At 50.9% G+C, this 22,911-nt stretch overlaps 1 protein-coding gene across 26 annotated transcripts in view; it reads right to left on the bottom strand.

Annotated features, from left to right (window-relative positions):
* The window catches only part of BANP (BTG3 associated nuclear protein), a 124,575-nt gene extending 113,986 nt beyond the window's left edge, over positions 1-10,589 (bottom strand). For 6 of the 26 annotated variants that reach the window (XM_023228833.2, XM_023228845.2, XM_023228843.2 and 3 more), the window contains exon 1: positions 10,450-10,589. Coding sequence is in view for 2 of the 26 variants with exons in the window: in XM_023228831.2 (XP_023084599.1) it covers positions 9,683-9,685 (3 nt within the window). In the remaining 24 variants the exon portion in view is untranslated. The other 20 variants (XM_023228820.3, XM_023228828.2, XM_023228821.3 and 17 more) reach the window with 14 other exon arrangements.
* Between the last annotated feature and the right edge of the window lie 12,322 nt (positions 10,590-22,911).

Raw genomic sequence — 22,911 nt, 5'->3', positions numbered from 1 at the left:
GCTGAGCCCCCGTGATCCAATCACCTCTTAATACTGTGACACTGGGGATCAACTTTGAACACAAGTTTGAAAGGGGACAAACATTCGTAATACATACAAAACAAGTTTTATGAAAAATAACTATAGCTTCCAAAGAACAACAACAAAACCGTAGTGAGAAGAGGGACATTGTTTTATATTTTTACAAATCTCTAATGCCCGGCTTAATTGAAAACAACTAGTTTCCGATCTGCTTCCACTTGTGGTCTGCTGTGATACGTTGTTTTGGTCGACGCATATGACAAAAATACAGCCTCGCCAGGCAAAGTGGCTCATGCCTGTAATCCCAGCACTTTGAGAGGCCCAGGGGGCAGATTCTGTGAGTCCAGGAGTTCGAGACCAATTTGGGCAACATGGCAAAACCCTGTCTCTACAAAAAGTACAAAAAAAATAAAATAAAATGCAGCCTCACAAGGAGATGCAGTTTGACAAGGGAAAAGTATTTTAACAGCCTCTTCAGATAATTGTGGAGATTCTTCTTTAACACCACACCAAAACGCAACAAGTGTGTTTTATTTTTCCTTAAAGGCTGTTTGCAATGTGGAATCTGAACTGTATCCATGAGCTTCTGCACTTTAAAATCCATTGGCTAGGCCGGGCGCGGTGGCTCAAGCCTGTAATCCCAGCACTTTGGGAGGCCGAGATGGGCGGATCACGAGGTCAGGAGATCGAGACCATCCTGGCTAACACGGTGAAACCCCGTCTCTACTAAAAAATACGAAAATCTAGCCGGGCGAGGTGGCGGGCGCCTGTAGTCCCAGCTACTCGGGAGGCTGAGGCAGGAGAATGGCATAAACCCGGGACGCGGAGCTTGCAGTGAGCTGAGATCCGGCCACTGCACTCCAGCCTGGGCAACAGAGCAAGACTCCGTCTCAAAAAAAAAAAAAAATCCATTGGCTTGACTTGTAGTGTAAACGGATCTTTTACCCAGGCATGATCCTGCATCAATCGTCTGGAAAATGCTGGTTCACCGAATTAGGCAGCTCTTGCGAATTCTGTTCAGTCTCTAATACCAAAGGCATACAGTTCGTCAGCACTAGCACTGGCATCCTCTTTACCGGGAGCTCTCGGGCTCATGGTGGCAGAGACAAACTTTCCAAAATTCCAACTTTACTTGACAGCTCAAACTTTATCACTGGCAACAAACACTGTTAGTTGACTTCTTTGAGGTGACAGGCTAACTTCATTCATTTAGTAAGAGACGTCAATAATTCGTCAATTATTCTTCTACAGTGTTGCCTGAAAAAAGCAGCTAGTTCAACCAGCAACTCAAATAATCCCTCAACAATCACCAACTTCAAAATACAACGAAAGTGCTTTCCGTGGACTTTCCGTTTTATCAGAGCAGAATCACTGATTTCGTGACACAGCTCACCTGCTAAGTCGGCCGGGCATGCCCAACGCTGTGCCGGGAACTGTGGTCAGGCGTCTTGTCAACAACAGGAGAAACTGGGCTACGCCCTACGCTCTCTCTGCCACATATGTACACATCTCAAACTGTTCCAAAATAAAAGGTTTGCAAATAAGTATGTCTTTAGGATAAAAACAGCAAAACCCTCCCAATACACGATGTGACCCACCTGCTACGACCAAATCCTTGCCTGCCAAACTCTTCAGGCATGTTCCAAACCCTCACCTAAGCCCATCCTCAAGTGTGGTCTCTTCCCACTCACTGCTGAATCCCAAGCAAGCCATCTAGATCCAGATCCACCGTCAGACTGAAATTCATCTCCCAGGTGTCAGATACGAGCCCTACAGGCAAGCTCCTGGCTGCGTGGGCACCCGCACTCAGCAAGTGTTTCACACCTCCCCTCCCTGCAGCCATCCTCATGGTCCGCGGGGCCTCTGCTCTGCTCCAGAAGCCCCCAGAAGGTGGGCAGGGGTTTTGGCTGGCGTGCATGAGGGCCAGCCCGCAGTGAAGGTGCCCCTGGGGACCATCTCCCAGGTTGGGGGTAGGAAGTGCCAGGGACACCTGTCACCCCCAGGTCTTCATCTCCTGCCTTGACCTCTCAACGGCACTTTCTTCAGTCCAGGGTTAAAACCCCGTCTAGGCCATGGTCACTCGGATCAGTCATCTCAGCACTTCCACAGCTGAACCCTCCTCACTTCCGTTATCTTTCTCCCCAAGAATACCACCAGAAGTCCCACCAGGGCACCTCCCTGTGGCCCCGCCCTCATCACCCTGCTCTCCTCTCGCCCTTCCGCATCCCGAGGCTTCTCCCTCCCTGACTCGCCCTCAGCACAACCCCTCACCTGGGACCTGGCCTCTCACCAAGTACCCTGACGCTCATGGCTCTGAAGGGAGGCATCGCCCCTCTGCCACACAGACTCCGATCTGGCCGTCTCTTTGTCCCCCAGTGCTCTGTGCATCCCTCCCAAAATCACACGGGCTGCAGCAGGAAGACCATGGCTGCCAAGCCCTCCTGTGGCTGAGGCCAGCGCTGTTCCCCCACAGGGCCTCCTCCCCAGAGAGCCTGCTAGTACCAAGCCTGGTCAGCCACCTCCCTCGCAGGCAGCTTCACACCTCAGCTCCTCTGTGCAGGGCCCAGGCCTCTCCCCATTCAGCCACTGCCTCGCTACACAACCTCATCTTATTCCTTCCCAGGGCAAACACGCTCTAGGTCAGGGGGTGGCACGCAAGGGCCCACAACCCAGCCCAGCTCTCCACCTGCTTCTATGCAGCCTGTGAGCCAGGAATGGGTTTTACATTTTAAAACAGAAAAATAACAAAAGAACATTTCATGATGAGAAAATTACATAAAACTCAAATGTCAGTGTCCACAAATAAGACGCCTGCTTTTCAGCATGACGGCAGAGCGAGCGGCTTCACAGCGGCACGAGACATCCCACGCCCCACACGGCCAGAAACACACTCTGACCCCTCGCAGAAAAGCGTGCCATCCCGTTCTGGGCCTTTGGGATCCATCAGTGAACTCCACAAAGATCCCCACCCGCGTGGGCATGCATGGTGTCACCACCCAATCCCCGGGGTATGTGCGAACATCATGCTGAGGTTGCTCCCCTCACTCCCAAGGAGCCGCAAGGTTCTCCCTCCCCCATGAGAATTCTCTCTGCAAAGGATGGATCCCGAAGCCTCCAAGCATTCTGGGCCTTCCACTCTGCAAACACTGCTAGGCTGTGAGTTTGTGCCGCTGAGCTCACTGGTAGGTTTTCTACTGCGAGGTTACTAGTCTGATTACCACAGATGAAAACGAACTTGGATGAGAGGACACATGTTCAATTACAGCCAGCCCCAAGCCAGTGGCTTAAGGGGAATAGCTTTTGTTTGTTTTTTTCTTGAGACAGGGTCTCACTCTGCTACCCAGGCGGGAGTGTAGTGGCACAATCACGGCTCACTGCAGCCCTGCAGCCTCCAATTCCTGGGCTCAAGTGCAGCCTCCAATTCCTGGGCTCAAGTGATCCTCCAGCTTCCGCCTTTCAAAGCACTGGGATTACAGGCATAAGCCACCATGCCTGGCCCAGTGAATGGTCTTTTAAAAAATACTTTATACACTACATCCAGAGTTACCCAAATTCAGTCAAATGCTGTGCGTAACCATCCGCTAGTAGACGCACATCACAGAAGAGTGGTTTCCACGCTCTCGACTGGGGCTACGATAAGTTCATACACTCATCACTGCAAGTTTCCTGAGTCGATACCTACCCTTTAGCCACTCTGAGTCACGCTCCTTTTTATCCAAGACACGTCCCTTTTTACCCAGTATTCTTAATGCTGGCCATGGCCCACTCGATTGATTTGGGTTCAGACCCAAAGTTTGAAAAATAAGGCACTCAAATAAGACCAGTGCCAGTTTCTAGGGACTCAGAGTTCAAGAACACGAGGGCACGTGGCACAAGTGACCAAGGACCACCACCTAACATGACCTACACCACAAAGAGGAGAACCAGAAATTATGAGACAACAGGGCAATTATTGCAAACTGTGTTTGCCCACTGACAGCCACAACAACTGTTAGCTGGGAAACAGGGCACCCAGTCTTCTGTGTCAGATTCAGTCTAAAAACGCATAGGGTGTGAACTTTTTGAATCTTAGGGAAGCATTCCAGCACAAAATGCAGGCTGGCGGTGGCGACACTCTGCTCAGGGACCCAACCCCAGCTCTCACCGACACAAGAGCTGAGCTCACATGAGGATACGCGTTGGCAGTGGTTGTCCGCACCCTGGCCACCACCACCCACGGAGCTTGTAGCTTGCCATGATGACAGTAGGGACCATGGCCCAATTCCCCCCTGCCGCGTCTTCTGGTGAATGGTGAAGGCGTTCTGCCACATTTACGGGAAGTGCATTCACACCAGCAAGGAAATGCCAAGCACGCACCAAGTTCTCCCTCCCGGCTCCATGCAAACACGTTTCTACTTTCAGAAAGATTAACTTTTGCTTCCAGATAGTTGATGACTTTTCATCTCGAGGGAAAAGGAAAATCACTACAGACACAGAAGGCAACTGGTTATTGGCGAAAGGTTTGTTAGCACAGGGCCCTGCTGCAGGCCTCCGTGGGATTGGCTCAAAACCGCCCCAGGTCGCCTGACAGGACTCCACACCGGCCCACCCGGTCCACACAGGATTTGGTCTCAACGACGACAGAATGTGGACACAGACGAGCAGAGGGGAGGTGACCATGGCCAATATCCACCCCCGCTCCATTCTGCCCAGCTTTCCCAGGTGTTTCACTGGAGCCTCCTCTCCATGTATCCTTCCACAGCTCCCACGCTGTAAGCTGGTAACCTGTGGGTTCCGACTGGAGCACTGCGGCATCCTCCACCACCACTGACTCCCTCCCTAGAGACACCTCACGTGGGAGCAGCGAGTCCTGGAGCCTGCTCCATCATGGATGGTGACGATCCAAAACGTTTCATCAAATTGGACCGTTCTTGACTGAGTGTAGTCGCGAAAGAGGCAGAGCGGCTCTTTCACAACAGGAATCAAGTTCATGTGACCTCACAGTATCTCAGCACACCATCTGCTGGCAGCTTAGGAGTTAACACTTCCTACACATTTCAACCAAAGACACTCACAGGCTCCTGTCACAGAGGCCCCGGGGTGCTCCTCTCTGAGACTTAGGGCACCCACGAGAGGGGGCTTCTGGGACGCGCTTCACCCCCTTGCATGGGGGTCAGGATGGAGGATGGGGCAGAGTGTTTCTCTGCTCCCTGAGGATGGAGGCATCCTGTCTTCCAAAGGGGCGGGCAGAGGAGAGTCTTGTACAGCAGACAAAGGGGAGTCCCAGGCGAGCCCACCGGGACGTGCAGACGCGGAAACCTGAGCTTGCCTAGGATCACAACCAACGCAGGCAGCTCTGCGGCCGGGAAGGCCGTGTACCAATCGCTGGCCCCATTCTTCTCCTGCCAGGTCTGATGGGCCCCAGGTGCAGCTGACGAACAAAACAAGTGTAGCTTTTTCAGAGCAAACTGCAACAGTGCAATTCCACCCAATAATGTTTTCAACTTCCTGAAACTCCTGCCCACAGCCCCCGAAGTTCCGGATGGTTCAGAGCACTTGTGCTGACCAAGCCAAATGATGTCATCCTTTCACCGCCATCACCCGTGTGAAGAGAAAACATAGATGTTTATCTACCTCAGACACAGGGAGGGCTTTCTAAAGCTTTCATCTCAGACATTCTCATTGAGACCCTCGAATTTACTTTCCCCCAGAAGGCTTTCCTTCCAAATGAGGAAATGTTTAGTTTCTCTAGATTTCAGTGGCTAAACTGGTGCTGAGTTACATGGACATTTTCAAGTCAGCCTTGCGACGCCATGTCATGCAAATCACTTAATCGTATAACTGGAATTTTTGGGATTTGTACAGTATCAACAAAGACAACAAGGATCCCAAAGGCTAACAAGCGTGACAGGGGAGCTACAAGACCACTGAGGCCCACCGCCCAGCACCTGTGCCTGGAGCCCCCAAGCCCCTACTCCTTCACCTCCCTCAAGGCTGAGGGAAGCCCTTCCGTGTGGACCAGGGTGCACACATCACCTAGCCACCTGCCCGCAAGAAATTCTGAGCCTCCCTGTCTTCTGAGACCCGGACACTTTTGAGAGGCACTGGCAAGGACTGTGGTGAGCATCCCTCGGTTTCGGTGCAGCATTTTCTCATGATGAGACTGCATTTCTGGCAACGCTGCCAGAGAAGTGATGTGTCTCACTGGGTCCTTGGTGTCAACATCTTATGACTGATGGTGTTACCCTGATCACTTGCTTCATGCAATATCTGCTGGGTTTTTCCACCGAGAGGCTACAATTTTATTTCTCCCTTTGTGATGTACATCCTGGGGGAGATACTTTGTGACTATGTAAATATCACAGACAGAAGGACATTGTGTGGGGTCCCAGAGGGGATCCCAAAACAGCAAGAGGACACTGGTGCAAAACCAAAGTTCGAGTAAGGTCTGTCATTTAGGCAATAAAGCTGTGAACTTTCTGGTATTTATATGGACGCCTGGTTACATAAGACGTCAACATTAGGGGAAGCAGATGAAGAGAACAGGGAAGCTCAGTGAAATATTTTTTCCATCTTTTCTGTAAAGTCAAAAACTACCTGAAAATTAAAAGCTAACCAAGCTGCAGTCTGATTCTGCATGAGAACCTGGGTGGGGTCTGAAAAGTCTGTGTTTCTCACCAATACCCAAGTGACACTGATGGATGCTGCCGGCCCCTGGACCGCTCTGCTAGCAAGGCTCCGGCAGACAGAAGACAGAGCCCACCTCACCACTCACCACTTCCCAGTGACAGTCAGCTACCAGGCAGCAAGATCATGCTCCCAGTACGCTCGCCGCTGCTTCACTGCAGGCCCTCCTGGAAACCAGCAGGGCAGACAGCCCGCTTGGCACACTGACCCAGCGAGGAGCCAAAGTCAGGGTCTCTGCTACCATACGGGTCTGCCAGGCCTTGCCCACATACACTGGCAGCCCTCCAAGGCCACAGGGCCAGAGCCACCAGCCCACGCCACAATTCGCAGGCAGCTGTGGAACAGTGGCTTGGCACCTCATCCCATCGACTGTGGGCAATTACCAAGGCCACGAGGCAGCGGGAAGGCAGGGTGAATAGAACGGGCTTTCAAACTGCTGCTCAAGGGGAGCGACTGGCCACACGGGTGACCTCCTCCCACCCCATTAACATCATCTTTAATAGAGTGTTATAAACCCACAAGAAAGAACATGCTCCTGACAGATGCAGAGAACCCAATCAGGGCAAAGGGAAAGCACCGGGGGCACAGGCGTGGGGCTCCAGGCCTCACAGAGCCCTGCGGACAGGCCAAACCCGCACCTGCCAAGTCGGTCCCACACTGGAGAGCGAACTCCCCCACGGCCAGCAAAGGGGCTTCCCAAAGAAGCGGAGCAGCCCAGAGAAAGTATCTGCAAGTTGGCGTTCCAGGTCCCACAGTGACAGGTTCCCAATCACCCGAGGGAAAATTGGACTCTTTCAAAAGCACCCCACAGACCCGGGGCTCTCCGCCAGCTTCCTCCTGCCTCAGACAACAGTAAATATCAGTATTTGAGGAGGACTTGCCATACAGAGCAAGAAGCCAACACTCTTTTTTAAGTGACATTAGTGGAAACAAGAAATTGGAACAAAGAGGAACTGGAAAGAATCCTTATTAGTTTCCTTAGAGTCATGGAGATGAGGCATTTGTAAAACAATAAGCTACTATGAAAAAGGAACAATAAATACATGCTTGGAAATTAAAAATTTGATTGTGAAGACATATTAAAGCCCTCTCCCAGAAATGAGAATAAACAAGACACAGAAGGAAGGATAAAGATGCAACTCCAGGGGTCCATCTAGAACGTCCATCACAAACTAACAGGAACTCCTAAGACAGAGGAGCAGAGCTGGAGACGAAGAACTTCTCAGACAGAACAAGGGAACTGCCCAGAGCTGAAGGACAAGTCACCAGAGGCAAAGAGTCCCCGGAGTAGGAATCCACACACCTCAGCACATGGTAAAATGTCATGAACACCAAAGAGAGGATCCGAGAGCGTTCAGGGAGGGAGAAGGCTCTCCACAGAGGAAGAGCACCTGCCAGAAGGTCCTGTGGAAATGAACAAAGCCGAGATGAAAATATTCCTGAACACACCCAGCCGTAGAAGAAAGTATCAGGCTGGCTCATCTGCAGGCTAAAGAATAACCCATCCAGATGAGAAAAAGGTTAGGGGCTGAAGGAGGAAGGGGACCTGACACTATCCTTGAGATCATTTAAAACAATGTAAGGAGTCGATGGGAACAGAAAGTGCCAAGAAAAAAGCCATGACTAACAGAAAAAAAATACGCTGTACAGGAAGGGAAACAATTTGTCTGTGAAGAGAACAGTATTTACATAGGCCTGACACACACAGTCCAGGGATAGAAGAAAGAGGTGGCCATGACAGAAGGGCTCCATCACCCCATCATAACAGAAAGTCAAGGCTGTGTAAAACCAAGTATCAGCTTAGAACTAGGTGCAGTCGCTCACACTTGTATTAACAGCTACTAAGGAGGCTGAGGATCACTTGAACTCAGGAGTTCAAGTACAGCCTGGCCAACATCTGGGGATCCTATCTCAGGAAACAAATGAGAAAGATCAGCTTACATGGAGCTATGGAGAATGACCTAAAGAAACCACTCAAGATGTAAACCTCTTTGAAGAATGGGGCTGAGAGGTGGGGCAGGGGACCACTGCTTTTCACTGTTAAGTCTTTAATTGATGTTCCTATTGTATACATTATATTAATTAAAATACTAAATATATAGGCTTCAAACAGAATGAATTTGAACCCTGGCTCTGTACATCTGAGCAGGTCCCTTAGTGTCTGCAGGCCTGGCCACCTCATCTATAAAGTGAGGGCAGCCTCTGCCTCCTGGGTCATGGTGAAGCACCCGAGATGTTGAGCTGCCCCCGCGCAGCCTGGAATCACAAATGGAAGCTCTTTTTAAAAAAGATTAAAGCCCCAGCCTGGGCAACAAGTGAAACCCCCTCTAAAATACAAAAATTAGCCAGGGGTGGTGGTGCCTGTGGTCCCAGCTACTCGGGAGGCTGCGGTGGGAGGATCACTTGAGCCAGGGAGGCCGAGGCTGCACTGAGCCAAGATCACCACGCTGCATTCCAGCCTGGGGGACAGAGTGAAACCCTATCTCCAAAAAATAAAAATACTAAAGCCAATGATGACAGAATCCAACATCGCAAGAATATATTCTTCTTTTAATTGCCAGACACGCGAAGTGGACCTACATACAGAATTTTACCGCGTTTTGCTGTTTTCTTCTAGCACTGGATATTTGCGAGCTGCATGTTAAATGACCAGAGCCAGTTTTTCTTTGATGTTTCCTAACCTTACTCAGAACCACTCACTACTCCCAAGTTATCTTTCTGTCCCCCAAGAACTTCCAGCTAAAAGTGGACCCTACGACTGCCTCCTCTTATTATTTACTATAGTTCTGCCATCGCCATCAGGCCCTGGAGTACATTCCCGAGCAGAACAGGCAACTCCAAACAGGGCAATTACCTGTTCCACATCAACAACTGTGGGACCCGCGCCCTCCCCGGTCAGGGTGCAAGCTCGCTACCCTTCAAAGCCCACACTCGCTCCATCTGCTCACAGTTCTTCAGGGATGATGTATTTCTCCAATAGCAAGGCAACCCCTACCATCTCATCAGTCCTCTATCAAGGTACTCTCTCCAATTTGCTCACACAGTGTGGATGGAATGTCATCTACTTTCTGCATCCTAGGGGAAAAAAAAAAAACGGCCACCTTTCTTAAGGACTAGATCACAGAAATCTCACAAACGTGCTGGGGAGGGGGCACCCCGAAGTCCTCGTTCATCGGGGCCCCTAGGGGAACGGGCTGGGGTCCTCGCCGGGGTCGGCGGTCGCCCCGGGATCGTCCCTTCCGCTGCCTCGCCAGAGACTTGCGTGTGCGCGTCCCGGGCTATGGGGCTCCAGTCCACAGCCACCGAGGAGGCACAAAAACGGTGCCTGTCGCTCCTGGCTGGCTGGCAGGAGCGACCCCTTGGGAGACTCGGTCCCCAGAGGAGCCCGGGCGCGGTTCTAGGCCTTTCCAGTCTCCCCGCCGTGGCCCCAGGTCCTTCCCGCGGGACGAGGCCCGGGGCAGAGGTCGGGAGCGCGAGGCCCCCGGGCCGGGCTGCGGCAGCCGCGGCTCAACGGACGCCGGGGCGCGGTGGGGCCGGGGGTGCGGAAGCGAGGAAGCAGGAGCCCCTCTTCCGGGGCGCGGCCGGGGACAGGGAGCGGGACCTGGGGGGCGCTCGCCCGGCCCGGGTGGTTGGAGGCGGCGGGGCTGCGGCGCGGGCGGCCCGGCGGGCGGGAGGAGGAGGGAGGAGGGAGATCTCGCTCTCGCTCTCGCCCCGCGGGAAGGGGGAGGCGGAGGCGCGACCGGCTGCGGGAGCTGCAATTACCGTGTGGGCTGCGGAATTCTCGTGGTGTTTGTCGGGGAGATGCGATAATGGCGTCCGTCCTCGCGAGAGAAGCCGCCGCTCTGCGCAGGCGCCGCGAGCCCCTCCCCGCGACGCTCTGCCCCCGCCCTCCGCGCAGGCTCACCGGGCGCGCGGGGCCGGGGGCGGGGCTGGGGCGAGGCCCCCCTGCGGGCAGCGAGGCCAGCTGCGCGCGCTTTTCCCGCTCGGCCTCCCGGTGAGCATGCGCAGGCGGACTTCTTCCGCGACGGTACCGGCTTGCCAGGGCTTTTTCCCCCCGTTTTTCGCCCAGGCCCGTGGCCTGCCTGAGAAAAATCACCTCAGTGGACCGTGTGAGGAATTTGCATCTTCTTGGAGACGGAATGAATAGGCATTAGCTCCCTCAACGACTACACCTCCCAGGGTGCCCTGCGCAAGCGAGGAGCCATGCATTCGGGGACTCGTAGTCCCTTCGTCCGGGCCGTGCCTGCCGGGACTTGTAGTCTCTCCGGACTCCGGTAGTCCGTCCTGTCCCCGCACCAAGGGTTGCTGGGACTTGTAGTTACAATGTCTCAGGTGGGCTGTGCGCCCCCAGCGGGTCCTGCCTGCTGCTGCGGCGGATCCTGCCCTGAGGTTCCGGAGCGCTTGGTGGCGTTTTCCCAGACATAAGTGGTCAGGGGTCCCCAGCGTCTGTCCAGAGGGGCCTGAGTGCACGCGCGCAGGAGTTAGCACGCGCAGCAGTGACTATGGTCTTAGATATGTCCTACAGGTAACACATAATATAATAAGTGATGGCGGCCGGGCACGGTGGCTCGCGCCAGTAATCCCAGCCCTTTGGGAGGCCGAGGCGGGCGGATCACCTGAGGTAGAGGTTCGATACCAGCCTGGCCAACATGGCGAAACCCCCCCCCCCCCCCACCACCACCACCACTAAAAATACAAAAATTATGCCTGGCCTGGTGGCGCGCACCTTGTAATCCCAACTACTCAGGAGGCTGAGGCAGGAGAATCGCTTGAGCCCGGGAGTCGGAGGTTGCAGTGAGCCGAGATCGCACCACAGCAGTCCAGTCTGGCGACGGAGCGAGACTCTGTCTCAAAAAAAAAAAAAGTGATGGCGTGAATGTGCACACGTTATCGTTTATGTAGACTGTGCATTTGTGGGTAATCATAGGAAAAAATTCCCAAACTATAGGGCAATTCCCAGAAATGTCATTCCTGGTTATCTCCCTCTGCTTATCTAGAATTACCTTGACTTTCATTTTCTTCTTTATACTCCCTCTGTTTTCTGAATTATTTGCAATGAGCAGGAATGCCTTTGATCTCCCAAACACAGGGCACGGGAGCTATTTTCACTGGGAAAAACAAAATGCTTTACCTTGAATTTCCTGCCCAACTCCTTTTTGCCAATAATAAAAACAGGATTCGGCGCAGTCATGGGCTATGCGACCTTGGGCAACCTTACCGAGTTAAAGTCTCCTCTAGAATTAGGCTCGGAGGTTCCACTGAGGCCGGTGGCTGGGTTACGTCGCAGTAAAAGTGACTTACACACACTCCAAGGAGGAGCCTTGGCAGAATGGCAGCACTGGGACAGGTGTCGATCTGAAGATGGGACCTGTCCTTTTTCAACATGAAGATTGGCTCCAAAGAGATTAGAAAAATTGCCCAGCGAGGCCACAGGGTTGGAGAGAGGCACAAGCCAAGTTTGCAATACAGAACACCTTGCTTAGAGTGTGGAGTCCACTCACATGGAGGGAAAGGGTGCATGCGGGAGCTGCCATGGAATATTCCCTCCGGCAGTGGGGACAAAACATGTTCTAGGGAGACACGCCTTTTGTCTCCACCTCCACCTCAGTCACGGCTGCATTCAAATATTAATACTTGCCCATGTAAGAATTCTTAGGCCGGGCGCGGTAGAGTAGAGACGGGGTGTCTACTAAAAATGCAAAAAATTAGCCGGGCATGGCGGCGGGCGCCTGTAGTCCCAGCTACTTGGGAGGCTGAGGCAGGAGAATGGCATGAACCCGGGAGGCGGAGCTTGCAGTGAGCCGAGATGGCGCCACTGGACTCCAGCCTGGGCGACAGAGCAAGACTCTGTCTAAAAAAAAAAAAAAAAAGAATTCTTAGCATCCATGCCTGAATATCTGGCTCAAAAACAGACCAACTTAGGGTGATGTTGTTCATATTGTTTCAAAACATCCCCAAGGCTGTGTCTGGAGCTGCCTGTTCCCCATCCCCAGGCCTTGTGCAATGCTGGGCCCCGCGTCATGAACAGGTGTGAGTGGACGAGAGAAGGAGCCTGTGGGCAAAGGTGAATCTATCTGTGACCATCCAACAAGCTACAGTGAGATTTGTTGAAGGCCACTGCTGACTAGGTCATGATCAGAAATGAAGCCAATCAAAACTATGCTTGTGCCTATGCTGCAGTTGTTGATTGCTTTGTTTTGTTTTGTTTTGTTTTGTTTGCGTCAGGGTCTTGCTCTGTCATCCAGGCTGGAGTGTGGTGGTACAATCATAGTTCACTGCAGCCTCTACCTCTCGGGCTTAAGTGAGCTTCGCACCTGAGCCTCCGGAGTAGCCGGGACTACAAGCACGCACCACTATCATTGCCTAATTTTTTTGTTTTTTGTAGAGTGAGAGGTCTCAATATGTTGTCCAGGCTGGTCTTGAACTCCTGGACTCAAGCGATCCTCCCACCTTAGCCTCCCAAAATGTTAGGGTTACAGGCATGAACTACTACACGTTTTTGTTTTTGATGGTTTTGATTTAGTTTTTATTTTGCTGCTCGGGAAGCTAAAACAGAGGAAGACACTGTTCCATATTGGCATATAGTTGATTCACTGTAATTTTTTTTAAAATGAAGTAGCTAGGCCGGGCGCAGTGGCTCAAGCCTGTAATCCCAGCACTTTGGGAGGCCGAGACGGGCAGATCACGAGATCAGGAGATCGAGACCATCCTGGCTAACCCGGTGAAACCCCGTCTCTACTAAAAAATACAAAAAAACTAGCCGGGCAAGGTGGCGGGTGCCTGTAGTCCCAGCTACTCGGGAGGCTGAGGCAGGAGAATGGCGTGAACCCGGGAGGCGGAGCTTGCAGTGAGCTGAGATCCGGCCACTGCACTCCAGTTTGGGCGACAGAGCGAGACTCCATCTCAAAAAAATAAAAAAATAAAATAAAATGAAGTAGCTAGTCATCAGCAAAGACAGCTGTCTATAGTGAAGGTTCACTTACTCACCAGTCGGTACAAGGATCCAATCTGGTCCCCTGGAGTTAATGAAGTTACAGTCGCATTAGTGAGGGCGTTATAAGAGGAGCGGGAAGTGCGCTCTGGCCTGTGTGGCACCAGATATGGGGGCCACTTAACGTGTGTGCACTAGGCCATTCGTGAAGGTCACAGAGGTCCTTTCGTCAACACCTCGAAATACCCACGTCAAGAAAACTCTGAAACCTTCCGACGGTTCCTCTCTCTGAAAATGTCACTAGGGTGGAGAAAGAGAAATTATCCACGAGGCACTCAGTGGCCCAGGAAAAGCCTAGGAGGCCGAGTGGAATGCTGGAAAGCTGAACCTGGCTGCCCTAAGTGTAAGGACTTGGAGTTTGCCCGGCCAGGGCTTGGAGTCTGAGCCTTCCCTTGGCAAGTTGCTGAGGCTCTCGAGCCTCGGCTTCCCCCTCTGGGAACTGGTGTTCAGATCTCACAGCTCACAGGGATATTGGGAGGGGTCCATGGCATGGAGGTGACGAAGAGTTTAGTAGAGGGTCTGATTCCAGATGTGCTCATGTTACCACGGGCTGAGTGGTCACGAGCCGGGCACATTTCACTGTGGTCCCGATTCTTTGTGAAGAACAGGGAGATAAGCGTGGCTGAGTGATACACCTGGGGTCACACAGCCATAGTGAGGGCAGAGCGGAGAGGAGGCAGGTGCTGAGATGTGGCAGCGAAGGGAGTGAAGGTGCAACCGCGTCCTTGTCAGCAAGGAAGGGGTGTTGTCTTGCTCCTGCGGCAACGGGGAAGACTTCGCAAAGCTTGGGGCCAGAGTGGGTAGGATCAGATTTGTGTTTTGAAAAGTCCATCTAGCGGCCAGGCGCGGTGGCTCACACCTGTAATCCTAGCACTTTGGGAGGCCGAGGAGGGCAGATTGCCTGAGGTCGGGAGTACGCAACCAGCCCAACCAACATGGTGACACTCCGTCTCTACTAAAAATACAAAATTAGCTGGGTGTGGTGGCGCACGGCTGTCATCCCAGCTACTCGGGAGGCTAAGGCAGGAGAATCGCTTGAACCTGGGAGGTGGAGGTTGCAGTGAGCCAAGATCACACCACTGCACTCCAGCCTCGGCAACAAGAGTGAGACTCTGTCTCAAAAAAAAAAAAGAAAAGCCCGTCTGGCTGGAGCCCTGGAAGAGGAATGCGGGGAGGGAACATATTATCCTGCACGAATTTGGGGAGAGCAGTGGAGGACGCTGTGCAGGCTCCAAGTGAGAGACGGAGAGACAGAGGCTTGCTGCAGTGCGGACGGGATGAAGAGAAATGGACAGATCGGAGAGGTTCCACAGGGTGAAATCCACAGGACTTGCCCATGAGTCCAGTGCTGGGGATGGCCAAGGGAGAGGGGGTGTCCAGGTGCCATATGGATGGTGGACACACAGCTCCTGGAGGTGAGAGACCAGACGTCATGGCCACCGCCCATGGTCGTGGGGACTGTCCCTGAAAAAACATCTTTGCAATTGTTCCTCGGGGGAGGCTCCTTCTGTAATTCGCCCTCCACTCTCCCCATGCCCCCCAACTTTGCCACTTCATGCAGGGGCACCGTCAGGGTTTGAAGGTCTCACTGGAAGAGGTCAGCTTTGGGGTGAACTAGAGCCCTGAAAGGAGACCCCATTGGGAAACATGGTGATCCAGAGGTGACAGGAGGGGGTGGCCATCAGCACCACTCAGCCCCACCTGGCATGGATCCCACCTGCTCCAGGGACAGGCCACATGCTCTGGGCTGTCGAGAGAGACCAGGACCCTACCCAGTCACTGCTGTGTGGATACGGTGCCCTCTGAAACTGGGGAAACAACCTACGCTTCCTGTACCTTCCTCCCTTGTAGAGTGGGTCAGCTAGGCTCAAATATGGGGGCCACTTACACGTGTGTGTGCACTAGGCCATTTGTAAAGGTCACAGAGGCCCTTACTCTCTGCACAGTAACATGCATTTGAGAGAGAGAGACAGAGACAGAGACAGAGACTGGCCTTGCTTCGGCCTAGCACTTTGACTGATTTGTCTTGTCCAGACAAACATACGGCCAAGCAGCCTTCGTGGTCGGTTCTCAATCTGGGCTGATGTGAGACCCTCTGAAAACACCAAAGCCTGCCCCTCCAGGACTGGGGCCAGGTCCACCGGCTCCAGAAACCCCCGGGAGTCCACCGCACAGACTCCCTCATCTCTGTCTCTGACTCTCTCTCTCTGGTTCTCTCTCCACCCCACCCTTCTCATCTTTGGGCTTGGTTTTTCCCCATTTTTGTTTTTTTTTTTAGGTGGAGTCTCGCTGTGTCACCCAGGCTGGAGTGCAATGGCGCGATCTTGGCTCACTGCCACCTCCTCCTCCCGGGTTCAAGCGATTCTCCTTCCTCAGCCTCCCGAGTTGCTGGCATTACAGGCGCCTGCCGCCAAGCCTGGCTATAATTTTCGTATTTTTTTAGTAGAGACAGGGTTTCACCATATTGGCCAGGCTGGTCTAGAACTCCTGGGCTCAAGTGATTCTCCCACCTCGGCATACCAAAGTGCTGGGATTATAGGCATGAACCACCTCGCCTGGCTGGTTTTTCTCCATTCTTGAGCGGGATCTCCCAAAGGGGTCCCAGCAACTACCAACAGGTTTTTCCAGTTCAGCCATCCCCTGGGAGAGAGAGGATCGCTTTCCTCATCATTCCAGCAAGAGGCCCGGGGCGACGCTGACTGGCCAGCCTGTGTACCCGGCAATGACCATCACTCCGAGTGGCCAGTCCTGAGACACGTCCGGGGGAAGGGTCAGCCTGGTCCAGCCTCATGGAGGGCGGGTGGGGAGGGCTGGTCTCCCAGAGCAAACCCAGCAGCTGCCAGGGAGAAGAGCTGGGTGTGTGCAAGCAGAAACAGCATCGGTCCCCAGCGGGGTCCCCCAGGGCTCTCCTCCTGCCTGCGTGAATGCTGACGTCAGCACTGACGTTCTGTCGGGCGGCAGCTCTGTCCTTCTGTCTGAGAATGGGAGCAGCCCTTGGTGCGAACTCCCCAGGAGAGGCTGCATATGGTGCAATGAATCCAGGTCGCCCAAGCCAGACAGCTGATTAGCATCTCAACGGGGGCTACTGGGCGTTCGAGTCCTTATTAATGAGAAGTTGCTGCTATGAAGCAGGTGGGGGAAACAGGTGTACAAATCCATGCAATCAGTAAAAACACCTGCAGGAAATGGACCCATTAAAAAATCCAGTGGCAGTGACAGTAGCCCAGCATGCCAGGGAGCCCTTGCTTTTCCAACTCGCTCTCTTCCAGGCTCTGTCAGTGGTCGGCATGGCCCATGGAAATCAATGAGAACTTGCCTGCCAGAAAACACGAAGAAAACCCAGGAAATTAGCAAGGGAAGAAGAAAAGAGGATAGCTTGACCACCACTCAGAGACAGCAGGGGGCTCTGAGATCATGCAACAAAACAGAAGACAGCTAATGAGAAATCTGTGCAGACAAGAGAGAAGTGGTAACTGGTTCTTTGGAAAACCTGGGTGGTCCTGCCGGCTGGGTGTATCATAAACCCTAAGAGTAAGATTTTGTAGAGTGAACAGTCATTACATGTAACTTATCCTTTAAAAAGATTTTAAACTTTACCTTTCAGATTGACTTAGTGTGATGTTTTAGAAGCACTCTTCAAAGAATAAAACACAAGCCATGAAGAAAAAAAAAAGTCCAGTGGCTCAGCAAAAGAAATTACTGTGAACAAAACTTGTGCAGAAACTTTCGTGTTTTCAAGGATTTTGTCCAATGCAAGTTTTTCCTATTTGATTTTTTCACCTAAAATAGCATTTCTTCATGGACAGTGTATCATTTTGAGATCATGGAGTACTATGGAGAGCAGTCAGTGCATTTATAAATGACTTTCAATTTCTGGCTGGGTGCAGTGGCTCACGCCTATAATCCCAGCACTCTGGGAGGCTGAGGTGGGCAGGTCACCTGAGGTCGGAAGTTCACGACCAGACTGACCAACATGGAGAAACCCCGTCTCTACTGAAAATACAAAATTAGCCTGGTGTGGTGGCTCATGCCTGTAATCCCAGCTGCTTGGGAGGCTGAGGCAGGAGAATCACTTGAACCCAGGAGGAGGAGGTTGCAGTGAGCCGAGATCGCACCACTGTACTCTCGCCTGGGCAACGAGAGTGAAATTCTGTCTCAAAAAAAAAGAAAAAAAAAGAAATGACTTTCAATTTCTATCACATGAGAATAAAGCCCTATTTCAAAAAGTGATGCAGAGAAATTTGAGGGTTCTCAGAGAATGGTGGGCTCCAGGCTTCTCTCACTCACTCCAGTAAAAAGCCTTTCACACATACTTGCCATGAACATACATATATGTACATTTATATGTGTGTTAGGTACTAATGTAGTGTGTGCTCTACGAAACATGAAAAATAGAAAATCTTAACAGGTGAGAAAAAATAAGAATAGAAATTTCAATCTTCTGCACAGGGTCCATTTTAGAAAAAATCAAAGAAGGTTTGACTTAAACATTTTGGGTTCAAATATGAAGAATGTTTGTAAACAGAGGAGCAGTTTCTTGATCTCTTACCTTCTAATTTAAGAAATGAAGGCCGGGTGCAGTGGCTCACGCCTATAATCCCAGCACTTTGGGAGGCTGAGGCAGGTGGGTCATGAGGTCAGGAGTTCAAGACCAGCCTGGCCAACAGGGTGAAACTCTGTCTCTACTAAAAATACAAAAATCAGCTGGGCATGGTGGCGGGCACCTGTAATCCCAGCTACTCGGGAGACTGAGGCAGGAGAATTGCTTGAACCAGAACCCGGGAGGCAGAGGTTGCAGTAAGCCGAGATCACACCACTGTACTCCAGCCTGGGCTACAGAGTGAGACTCCATCTCAAAAAGAAAAGAAAAAAAAAGGAATGAAAAAAATCTCCTTTAGTTATGAATTTTTATTAACTCCTGTATTACTTAAGGTTCGCCACAGAAACAGGCCAACAGGATGTGTGTGAATGTGTGTGTGTGTGTAAGTAAACCTACAGCTAGCTACCTATCTATCTATACATTGGGAGAGAGAGGGAGATCTGTCACATGTATCTTGAGGAATTGCCCTATGCAACTGGGGAGGCTTGACAAGCCCAAAATCTGACCAGGTGGCCAGCAGGTTGGAGGCTCAAGGAAGAGTCGCGGTTCAAGTCCAAAGGGCACCTGCTGGCAGAATTCCTTCTCAGGGGGGGGCGGGAGGGGGTTGGGGGAATAGGGAGGGAGGTCAGTCTCTGTTCTATTAAGGCCTTCAGCTGATCAGATGGGAGCCACCCACACTGTGGAGGGCCATCTGCTTTATTCCATGTTCACTGAGGTATAAATGTTAATCACATTCAAAAAAACTCATTCATGGAAACATCTAGAATAATGGTCCACCAACTATCTGGGCACATGGCCCAGCCAGGTTGACAAAAGTAACCATCATGACTCCGCGTCGGACCTTTTCAACTCTGGCGGAAAGTCACAGACCATAGGAAGCCCACCAATTGGTGTTTTCTGTGGGAGGTAGAAACTAAGAAATTAGAACGTGTTGGGTTGATCCCAGCACTTTGGGAGGCTGAGATGAGTGGATCACGAGGTCAGGAGATCGAGACTATCCTGGCTAACACGGTGAAACCCCATCACTACTAAAAAATACAGAAAACTAGCCAGGCGAGGTGGCGGGCGCCTGTAGGCCCAGCTACTTGGGAGGCTGAGGAAGGAGAATGGCATAAACCCGGGAGGCGGAGCTTGCAGTGAGCTGAGATCCGGCCACTGCACTCCAGCCCCGGCAACAGAGCGAGACTCCATCTCAAAAAAAAAAAAAAAAAAAAAGTGTTGGGTTGGATACATATCAGACATTTTGGCCCAGAATACAAGGTGAGCAGGTGAGAACACAATTCCTTGGTTGAGTAACTTGGCATATCTATCAGCAGTTCAATGGATTTACCCTTTGACCTATGTCTGTCAAATCTAGGAATTTCATTCAAGGATGTTCAGTGCAGTGTTAATTATAAGACCAAAAAAAAAAAAAAAAAAAGGAAAAACTGAAAAACAGGCTGGCACAATGGCTCATGCCTGTAATCCCAGCATGTTGGGAGGCCGAGGCAAGGTGGGCAGATCACTTGAGGACAGGGGTTTGAGACCAGCCTGGCAACACGGTGAAACCCTGTCTCTACCAAAAATACAAAAATGAGCCAGGTGTGGTGGGGGACACCTGTAATCCCAGCTACTTGGGAGACTGAGGCAGGATAAGCACTTGACCCCGGGTGGCGGAGGTTGCAGTGAGCCCAGATCGCACCACTGCACTCCAGCCTGGGTGACAGAGCAAGACTGTCTCAGGAAAAAAAAAAAAAAAAAGAAAGGAAAAACACTATAATTAATTTAATAAATTATGACATAAATATATATATATATATTTTAAGACAGTCTTGCTCTGTCTTAAAAAAAAAGATAGATTTATTAAATTTCATCTATCTTATAGATGGTGTACATAGCTCTTCTTTTAAAGAAATAACTACAGAATGTTCCACTAAAATAAGTACCAGCTGGGTGTGGTGGCTCACGCCTGTAATCCCAGCACTTTGGGAGGCCAAGGTGGGTGGATCACTTGAGGTCAGGTGTTCAAGACCAGCCTGGTCAACGTGGTGAAACCCCGCCTCTACTAAAAATACAAAAATGAGCCAGGTGTAGTGCCGCACGCCTGTCATCCCAGCTACTTAGGAGATTTAATAAATTATGGTACATAGTTCAGTGGAATTTTTTTTTTTTTTTTTTTTTTTTGAGATGGAGTCTCGCTCTGTCGCCCAGGTTAGAGTGCAATGGCGCCATCTCGGCTCACTGCAAGCTCCGCCTCCCGGGTTCATGCCATTCTCCTCCCTCAGCCTCCCGAGTAGCTGGGACTACAGGCGCCCGTCACTAAGCCCAGCTGATTTTTTGTATTTTTAGTAGAGACGGGGTTTCACCATGTTAGCCAGGATGGTCCCGATCTCCTGACCTCATGATCCACCCGCCTCGGCCTCCCAAAGTGCTGGGATTACAGGCATGAGCCACCATGCCTGGCCTTCAGTGGAATATTTTGTAGTTATTTCTCTAAAAGAAGAGAAGAGCTATATACACTGATATAAAAATTATTCCAGATAAATTAGTAGGTGGCATACATATGTGTATCTATATGTGCATGTCCTCTATACATAATTCTTTCCTGTATTTAAAAAGAGAATACATATGTAAGAGATTTCTGGCTGGCCTGAACATTGTCATCAGAACATTGTCATCAGGGCTCTTGAGTCACTTGCTTGTTCTTTTGTTGCTTTGTTTGTGTGTTTTGCTCAATTCTTTAACATGCCAAGAACCTGGACCACTCAAAGTTAAGACTTTCCATGTGGTAACATGTCTGTCTTTCATCTATCATCTGTCTATCATCTGTCATCTAGCTATCATCTACCTACCAATCATCTTTCTTCCTCTATACTTTATCTATCATCTATCTAGCTATATATCTACCTATCTATCTATCTATTGTCCATCATCTGTCTACCTATCTAGCTATCATCTATCTCTAATCTATCATCCATCTATCTATCTATCTATCATCTCTTTCTCTCTCTCTTTCTCTAATTTATCTATCTGTCTGTCTATCCCATTGGTTCTGTCTCTCTGGAGAACCCTGACTAATACACTGGGGCTGGTGATATTCTGTAAGTAAAGCAGAGTCCTGCCATGGGGCAGCAGGGAGGTGAAGAAGAGAGGGAGACCCCCAGCCCATGGGTACCGCTGCAACACAGTCAACCTAAACTGGGCAGGCCAAAGAGGGCAGGACAGCTGAGGATGGCAGAGGACATGCCCCAGGAGCCTGTGGGGCATCATCAGTTGCCCAGGTGAGCGTCCCCAGGAGATGCCACAGCTCACATGGGGCTGGCAAGGCCTGGGGTGGGAGCTTGGCCTGCAGCAATGGAAGTGCCACTCTAAGGGCATCACTTGTGTCAACAGCAGCTCGACAGAGTATTATCATCTATGATGGAATCCTAGAATCTTCCCTACTTTACAGATGAGGAAATGAACGCAAAAGCCAATGAATGAATGAGTAAATGAATGAGTGAATGAGTGAATGAATGAATGAGTGAATGAATGAATGAGTGAATGAATGAGTGAATGAATGAGTGAACGAGTGAATGAGTGACTGAATGAGTGAGTGAGCAAATAAATGAATGAGGGAATGAATGAGTGAGTGAATGAATGATTGAGTGAATGAGTGAATGAGTGAGTGAATGAATGAGTTAGTGAATGAGTGAATGAATGAGTGAGTGAGCGAATGAGTGAGTGAGTGAATGGGTGAGTGAGTGAATGAGTGAGTGAGTGAATGAATCAGACTTCTCAAGGGTGGGTGCATTTCCACCATGACTGTGTGGGAAGGAGAGAACATATCATCCAGACTTGGTTTTTGTTTCTCAAAACAAATGCAAGCAAACTCTTGGGCCCACCAGAGCAATGGCTGAAAGCCGCAGACCCTATCCATTGTGTGTGGCATTTCGATGGGATTCTTGGGCTTTCGGGAGCCTACAAGTGGACTCACATTTCAACACCTGTGTTCTGTAGGCTTTTCTAGATCTAAGATTCTAGGATTCTATGAAAAGTCACAATATCCCTGCCCCCTAAAAGATGATAAGTTTAAACAACAACAAGAAGTCACAAACTGGTGCATCCCAATCCCGTAGTTTCCATCTCACAGGTAAAAGGTGTCTGGGTGAATAAACCACCGTGCCACCCAAAGAACCCAAAGAAGGGTTCTTCGTCGGTTGGCATCTGCAAATATCACCAGCTAACATACTGTCCCCATGTGGACCCTGGCCATGAAGGGAGGTACCAGGCCGGGGGCAGTGGCTCATGCCTGTAATCCAAGCACTTTGGGAGGCCAAGCTGGGAGGATTGCTTGAGCCCAGGAGTTCAAGACCAGTCTGGGCAACATGGCAAGAACCTGCCTCTACAAATAATTTTTAAAATTAGCTGGACATAATGGCATGCACCTATAGTCCCAGCTACTTGGGAGGCTGAGGAGGGAGGATCACTTGAGCCTGGGTGATTGAGACTGCAGTGAGCCATGATGGCACCACTGCACTCCACCCTGGGTGAGATGGCACCACTGCACTCCACCCTGGGTGACAGAGCAAGACCCCACCTGAAAGAAAGAAAGAAAGAAAAGAAAGAAGAAAGAAAGAAAGAAAGAAAGAAAGAAAGAAAGAAAGAAAGAAAG

The sequence above is a fragment of the Piliocolobus tephrosceles genome, chromosome 17 (assembly GCF_002776525.5).
Source record: "Piliocolobus tephrosceles isolate RC106 chromosome 17, ASM277652v3, whole genome shotgun sequence".
Classification (NCBI taxonomy): domain Eukaryota; kingdom Metazoa; phylum Chordata; class Mammalia; order Primates; family Cercopithecidae; genus Piliocolobus; species Piliocolobus tephrosceles.
Note: the sequence above shows the minus strand (reverse complement) of the source record. Positions and strands in the feature narration are given on the sequence as shown.